The 7,178-nt window shown below is 55.9% G+C and overlaps 3 protein-coding genes across 3 annotated transcripts; 2 read left to right on the top strand and 1 right to left on the bottom strand.

Annotated features, from left to right (window-relative positions):
• Positions 1–626: 626 nt before the first annotated feature.
• Positions 627–1,826, top strand: CSUI_009286 (helicase associated domain protein; the record flags this gene model as incomplete). The annotated part of the gene is made up of 2 exons (XM_068069402.1): positions 627–955; positions 1,366–1,826. Coding segments are annotated over 2 exons (459 nt in total), but the record flags the coding sequence as incomplete, so codon positions are not given.
• Positions 1,827–3,794: 1,968 nt separating this feature from the next.
• On the bottom strand, positions 3,795–6,978 carry CSUI_009287 (exonuclease). Its single transcript, XM_068069403.1, has 3 exons — positions 4,958–6,978; positions 4,302–4,470; positions 3,795–4,099 (listed from the first exon to the last, which is right to left on the bottom strand). Exons 1-3 carry the CDS (start codon positions 5,866–5,868, stop codon positions 3,830–3,832), a joined length of 1,350 nt encoding a protein of 449 aa, XP_067918621.1. The 5' UTR covers positions 5,869–6,978; the 3' UTR covers positions 3,795–3,829.
• On the top strand, positions 4,099–4,897 carry CSUI_009288 (uncharacterized protein; the record flags this gene model as incomplete). The annotated part of the gene is made up of 2 exons (XM_068069404.1): positions 4,099–4,598; positions 4,780–4,897. Coding segments are annotated over 2 exons (618 nt in total), but the record flags the coding sequence as incomplete, so codon positions are not given.
• Positions 6,979–7,178: the final 200 nt, after the last annotated feature.

The raw sequence follows: 7,178 nt of genomic DNA on the forward strand, positions 1-7,178 counted from the left end.
TCTCCCGCTCCAGTGGCGGGAAGGTTCGTATGGGCATCCGGCATGACTTCCGCTACACGCCGCCGTCCTACGGCTCTCGCACCGGGCACTGTCGTTTGCTCTCAGCTTGTGAACAGTTCCGATGACTTCCGCACTGACCTGTCTCCATGCTGGATCGAAAATTGCGTCATCACTTTCCCCGGGCCCGTGCATTCGCCTTCAAAGATGTGATAGTGGCTTCCACATACCTATTCAGCGACGGTCGACGGCCCCCTCCATGGCGTGTCTTCGGATCGGTTATGCCCGATGCAGTCCGGGGTCACGGGGTTTCTGACAGAACTTCCTGCGCGGCGGCGGTCTGCTTTAGTCTAGCCCGGTGTGATTATCAACAGAAGTCGCCTGGCAGCCGTCACTACGCACGCGAACGCCTCTCGAGTACCTGCAGGGTGTCCCTCTCTGGTGTTGAATGCAGGGACGTCGTGTACACGTGTTCGTTCAGTTTCGGTTTGTGATGTTTAAAACGTGCGGCCCGAACGCTGCGGGGACGCAGAAGGAAAAGTTTCTTCTTGTCGCTGGTGAAAGCTCCAAGGCGTAGCTCGGGTTGCATGACTGCGCAGGGTGTTACAAGTAGACCTCGTGTGTTGCAGAATCCTTTATCCTTGCGGAGTTCCTGTCTTGAACCTGCCAATTACAGGTACGATTCCGGTCGTGATGAAGTTGTTGGATGGCAAAAGCTCAAGTACACTCCTCTTGACATTCCGCTTCCGGCCTCCGAGATTCGACTGCCCGACACGCACCCTGCACTATATCCTGTGATAGCTTGCGCTTTCCTGCAGGGCCGCTTGTTTGCGAAGCTAAGCCTGTTTCGTGACCAGCTGATAGTTCGCCCTGAAGCGGCCCTGGCCGGGTGTCGGGCACCCCTGCATGCAGTCCGGGATCTCGTCAAGGCGATACAGGGTCGACGAGCCAAGAACAGGTAAAGCCTCCTGTATGATGAAGCGCTTTGAGAGGCGTGGTTGACGACAGCATCAATTGTTTTGTGTCACCAACCAACCGTGAAGAAGGGTAGAACAAACTCAGGCGTATGCCGAGAGAGATCACGAGTTTTTTTGCGCCAGTTTCAAATTCGTGCGCCATATGATTTCGTGGAGAATTTCACGCAGTACCCTTTGTATTGCTAGTGTCTGCTTCTTTGTGGGCTTTTGGTATCACCTTCGGGAGCAGGCGCTGCCAAGGGTAGCCGTCAGTGGCATGACGGAAAAACTAGCCGGCCGTTTTGCTCCAGCTTCATAAACCGGGTCAGTACCTACAGGCCGAGATCTTTCAGACGCAGTGCAGCACCCGTTTGTCTCAGTTCATATGCCTCTTGTTACTGGATTCTTTCAGAAAAGCAATTCAAGCCGCGTGGGAGGAGGACAAGACTTTTCTTCTGGCGGAGTACATCAAGCTCCAGCGATTTGCCGATTACGAGAGAATACGGAAACTAAGCGACATATGGCCCCCGGTGGACGCGTGACCACTTTGAAGTTCCAGAAATAGGAACTGTGCCCTCCTCTGAACGACCATGAGATACTACGCTGAGCGCTGGACTCAGTCGTGCTTCTGCAACAGCTTCGAAAGAAGTTTGCAGTTGCTCCAGCCTACTTTTGTCACTGAACACACCAACTTTCCACACCGTGCTTCTGCGCGCCGTGGGAATTCCCAAGTGTTATATGCTTGAGAGTCTTCCCTTGAAAAAAGCTCATATAACCGTGAAAAGAAAAGTTCTTTTACCTTCACGGGTATAAATCCTATCACCGTGAGTGCCCCGCTTCGACGCCTGGGCTACATTGTTTCGGATCGGAACAGCCGCTGGTGGCCAGGCTGATGCTGTGCCAGCCTCGTGGTGTATTAGACGCCTAAACGTCATTGTTCTGTGTGCAGTGAATTTTGCTTACTGGCGGCAGACCTTGGTCTGAATGAGATCGCAGCCTGTTTTTTAAAGAAGGCCCAAGACAGGCTAGGGGGGGCGCTCTGCCATACGCGACCACGCCTCTTGTACACGACTGCCTAGAGGCGACGACCTGCAGCTGTTTGGCTGTTGGTCGGAAAGAACGTGGTACCCCCGTGCCTAAGGATGTATGAGGCGGCTTCTTCCCAGTTCGACGCGCAGCTTTTACCTAGGCGATTGGTCGTGTTGCGCTAGGAGGCGGCAGCCACCGCTTTGGATCGGATCGCTCCTTCCCCAGCCGGTGCTCATGGGGTTCAGGTGCCTAGAAAAAGTGCTTCGAAGATGCAGCCTTTTGGAGTGACTCGTCTGAGCTCCCTCCCTCCGCATCGCCTCTGTCCCGCGTAAACTCCACTGGCAGTCAACCTATTGTCGGAGTAAGTGCGGTGTCCGAAAAGCTAACATTGCCTGGTTATCTGAATACACGAGCACGGCGTGGTGGCGGAACTAAACCCATCTCTCCTTTTCTGATCTGGGGCCCACTAGTGCGCCGGGCCACGCGTCGGCGCGCCTGCGCAGACGGGACGGCATCGGACCCGGGCGTTCGCTCAGCCACGAGCGCCCTGTCGGTAGTGGCAAGCCATGCCCACGAAAGCTTTCAGCACATGAAATCGTGCAAAAAATTCTTCGAAGTCCCACGGCCGCCGGAGTAGCGGCTCCGCGTTTACGGAGCGCCTGAGTCTCAGCTCTTCGGAGCGATCGTGCTAGTCCGAAGGTTGTCCAACGGTACAGCTGCCCCTAAGTCCGCAGTCCTGGGTATACGGGGTCGAGAGCCTGGAGCTCACTCGAGCTAACTACGTACACACTGTGTCACAGGACAGACAAAACTCTTTCACCTGCGCCACGAAGCCGGCCACAGGCGGGCTCTATCGTCACGCGGTAGCGAATTTTGCTGCGCCAGTGCAGTCAAGGACCGAGCCCTATTTGCAGCAAGATGCCACTCATATAAAATTCGCAAGCGCCTCCTGTAAAGATACTCCAATGTTTGTTGTCTGCCATGCTCTCAAAAAGGGCTGGTGGCCCACGACCTCCGCCAGTGCTCTGCTGTCCCCTAGTGCACTGTGTTGTCCCGTGTGCGTTCTCCCGGTGAGCTGGCTGTAAAGAGCCCCCAGACTGTGCGATTGTTCGCTCGAGGAGGGCCAAGGCAATGCTCGCGACAGCGTTAGCGTGTCTACGACAAAACTGCAGTTGACGCTTTGGAAAAAGGTACCGGGTTTCGACCCATGTCTCTGCTCTTGCCGGAGTAAAATCTTGATATCAAACTTACTGCCGTTGTGTGCAGCGAACCAGATCGGGACTGTCGGATACAGGTCCGCCATCTCCCGGATCCACGTGAACCACTTAACCAGAGCCGAACTAAATGGAATGCCTACAAACAGCAGACTTCCAAAGTGTTCGGCACTCGGTGGTCCCGAAACGACCTGGACCGACACGGGCTACCTCTACTTTCGCACACGCAAAGCTAGCTTGCAACGCCGGAAGGTCGCGCAATTGGTCGCCGCATTCAATTGCAGCAGCTTCTGAAGACGGGGGAACATCGCTGCAACTGGTGCCCCACCTTAGAAGTGCTACACAGTCGAGTGGTACAGGTAACCTTAGCTACTGGCAGCACGCTACGCTGAGTCCTCTAACATGGCGATAATCCAGACAGTGGACTTAGTATATTTTACGCAGTAAGTCACGTGGTCGAGTCGGAGCTGAAGCCGCATTCCTGAAAAAGTGAACACATGCAGCGTCCTCTTCAGGACTCAGGAGGCGTGCAGTACCTTTCTTCTAGTCGAGCGATTGTTCCTTCCGCGGCACGACCATCATACCGGCAGTGAAGGAGGCCGGGAAACGGCACAGGCCGCGTCGCCCACCGGATCAAAAGTCCGGTACCCCCCCCAAGCCAGCTGTCAGGAAAAACCACCCAGCGGTCGACGTACCTTCTTCGCGGAGCAGTTGTTTTGTAATCCTCGTAAGTGCTTGGACCTCAGGGGGAATATCACGGTTTGTGTGTACGTAGACCGCGAAACCCTCGCTTTCCTTGGGACCTGTTACATCTTGCCAGCGCCCATCGCGGAACAGCCGAGCCACACAGCCAATTTCCGTGATCTCATCCGTCGCCGTGTCCAGTCCTGTCGTCTCTAGATCCTGTGCAAGAGCTCACCAGCGGAGGCCGCGAACGTTATTATGACAGCAGGAGTTGGGAGCAAGAGTGCCCGTGTTCCCAACTCCCGCACCAGGCAAGAGGGGGCCCGACCCGCAAAAGTTGGGGCGCCACACACAAGAAGCGCTGCCCTGATTCGCCCGTGTGCAGACTGAGGGGCGTGACTGGGACCGACCTCACACTTACCCAAAAGAAGCAAAGAGCACCCAGGTCGGGATCGACGCCAGCAGTGAACTTCGGCGGATGCAGAGAAAAACCTACAACACCTCCGGAAAAATTGTCAGTTCTTCCCCTTGTGCTCTCAAATCGATCCTCGGCACGCTGGACCAGGCGAAGCGAATTGACGTCGACAGCCCTGATACGCACGCGGAGACTCAGCTCTGCCGTACCGTATTCTCGTCGGTCATTCTGTGCACAGGCTCCTCAGATAGGTGGCGGTGCCGGGAAAGACTTGAGGCGCGCGTCCAGCGGAGCAACTGCCGGGTACGACTCCTTGAAGATTGCGGTAGCGAACGGAGGGAGAACAGAATAAGGAAGGCAGATAACGGAACAAGCCTAGAGTAACTACTGGTCAGTCGCAGAACGAATGGCTAACGGGGTCGAAGCTTCCGTAGCACGACCACGCACATCCAGAGAAAAGTGTTTCCCCGTTGTCCCTGCACAGGAAGCTGCCAGGTGAGCTCAAGTGGGTTGCGGGCCGTCAACAGAGCTTGCAGGATCCCGGAGGAGGCGTACAGCTGCCCAGTGGTATACAGGCGGGCCGCGATACACTGCAACCTTGAGGAACGAGTGCTGCAAGCTTTTTGTCCGCGTTCGACGCCTACTTGCTGTGGAAAGCTCACTTTAGCAGGCCGGCGTAGGGGTTCCTGTAGGCTACACCCTTTTTGGTGAACCGCAACAAATCAACTAGCGGACCACGTCCAGAGTCCTCGTAAACACAAATGACCTCTCCTTTCCAGAGAAGAGGACAGTCTCGCCCTCCCTCACAAGGTCGAAGCTCTACTAGGTCTCCAGATCGAGGAACCCACGGTAGCTCTTCTTGACCGTCCCCGTTATTAGGGGTAGGATCCGAAGAACTTGGGCTGCGGGTATGGGAAGCCGCTTCCTTAGATGGCCGCGTGCCTCTATCAATCGTTACTACGGGGGCATCCGGCTCAACAGAAGGTTGCCCTCTTTCCGCAGCCGGGGAACGGCTTTCAGTCCCCTTACAGAGATCTCCATGATGTGCACACATATCATTCTGTATCACTGGTTCCTGCTCTTTTTCATGCCTCTCTAAATGCTGCGACGACTGCCCATAGTGTGGGTGGCTGCCGTCCGACGAGGGCGGAAGTTGAGAGCGTTCGCTATTCTTAGCTTGACACCTGTGTTGGTCTCTTTCCTTCTGCAGGCACTCCTCGTCCCTTTCCCACTCCTTGCAGAAGATATGGGCACGAGCACAGACGTTACTCTCGTCTGCCTTGTGCTCATATACCTCAGTACGCTCGCTCTCCCCATCTTTTTCAGTTGTGCTCGCAGCGAGAGCGAGCAGATGTTGTTCAGAGAGCCGGCCCACGACGGCCGGTGCGCTTTCCGTCAACGACTTGCAGACAGATGTAGTAGGTGAAGAAGATAACAGGGCGCAGAGTGGCGAACACCCCCGTCCTCTTGGCCGGTCACGGTGGCTAGTGCCATCCTGTTGCGAGAGGCTAGCCTGTCGGTCCGTCGGTAGACTGCTTGCTGCATCGGCGTCTTGATCAGATAAACCTGGCATTGCGAAGCTCGCGTGTCCGAGTTCCCTGCGACCGCTAAGAAAGCTGCTGTGACACTGCAGCACTGCTGCGATGATGCAACTTGATTACAAGACTGGTGTAGTTATGAAAAAGTGCCACAAATCAAGCCTTGCCCTGGTATCTCCGTGGACAGAGAATCGACACTGACGTTCAACGGGTAATCACCCTCTCCACGAACCGGTGAAGGGGCGGCGCTACAGAGCAGACTCCTCTACTCTTCACGTGAACCTTGGGACGTACCCTGAACATACGTGTGTTTGGAGCGCTAGTCAGGCACAGAAGTCACGTATGGAATCGCCACCGTTTCCCGAGATCCAACTATCCGTGTATTGTACCTCCGCCTCCCGACAAAAGTACTCCCCTAGCACCGCCCGGGTCCTTGGGTAACCCACTAGCCCCTTGACCTTGGGAGAACAACGGCCGGACCGCCGGCAAATGAGAAGCGTGGGCCCGGCAGGACACAGTCTGCACCATACCTACTGCAGGGAGCAGACACTGGTGCACTGAAGACCGTCCGCACCCTCTCAGCTGCAAACGAGAATTCGGTACTGATGGTGCCTAAGGGGCCAGTGAAGCCTGGCGTTGTCGCGAGCCAGACGTGACTACTGCCTGATGCGATCCTGAGAACGAAATGCAGTTGCTTTTACACCATGAAGCAAGAGAGTTCAACTGCCGTCATTGGAAGATGCAGGGCTGGGGCTCCGAAAGAAAAGGGATAGGGCACGCACAGATCAACAGCTTCTGCGGCCGCCGAGGGCAATGCGACACCCAGGCGGACTCAAAGAACCGACCAGAAAGCGAACCCAGATGTAGTCACGCAAACGGCTAGCGCCCGGGGGAACTGGCGTTTTCTGTCAACAAGCACATCGTACCTCCGCAGAAACCACCATTTAAACGGTGTCGGTCTGCTGCGTGGGTCTGCAGTGTCTGCACGCCTGTCTCTGGGGCGTGCACGCGCCGGCTGGAGCCCGGGTCGAAAGAACAGAGTCAGACAGGCTCCGGACGTGAGTATAGTGACTGCCCTGCAACAGTTCTTTTGTGCGGGCTGCCTCCCAGGTGTACGTGTGGCGGCTTCTACCGTACCTCTGTGGTCACTCTTCCCCGCGTGAATTGCTTCGCCGTTAGGAAGGAAAACTAGGCTCCCCGAGGATGAATGCATGCGGGACTGTAGTTCCGTTAGAAGCGTTAGATGCAAAGGTAGGCAGCCGGGCCGTAGCTTGGTTCTGCCTTGTAGACTGATGCCGGGCACCGTTTACGGCCCACTCCGCCCACGACTTCTCTATACAGTCGA

Source organism: Cystoisospora suis (assembly GCF_002600585.1).
Source record: "Cystoisospora suis strain Wien I chromosome Unknown contig_5509, whole genome shotgun sequence".
In the NCBI taxonomy this organism is placed as follows: Eukaryota; Apicomplexa; class Conoidasida; order Eucoccidiorida; family Sarcocystidae; genus Cystoisospora; species Cystoisospora suis.

Excerpts from the sequence above, each read along its gene's own strand:
- CSUI_009287 (XM_068069403.1), bottom strand. The coding sequence starts at position 5,868 with ATGCCAGGTTTATCTGATCAAGACGCCGATGCAGCAAGCAGTCTACCG. Across the intron at positions 4,471-4,957 it reads CCCTACGCCGGCCTGCTAAA|GGCTGTCGACGTCAATTCGC; the intron begins GTGAGCTTTCCA and ends CGTGCGTATCAG. Across the intron at positions 4,100-4,301 it reads GTGCTCTTTGCTTCTTTTGG|GATCTAGAGACGACAGGACT; the intron begins GTAAGTGTGAGG and ends GCTCTTGCACAG.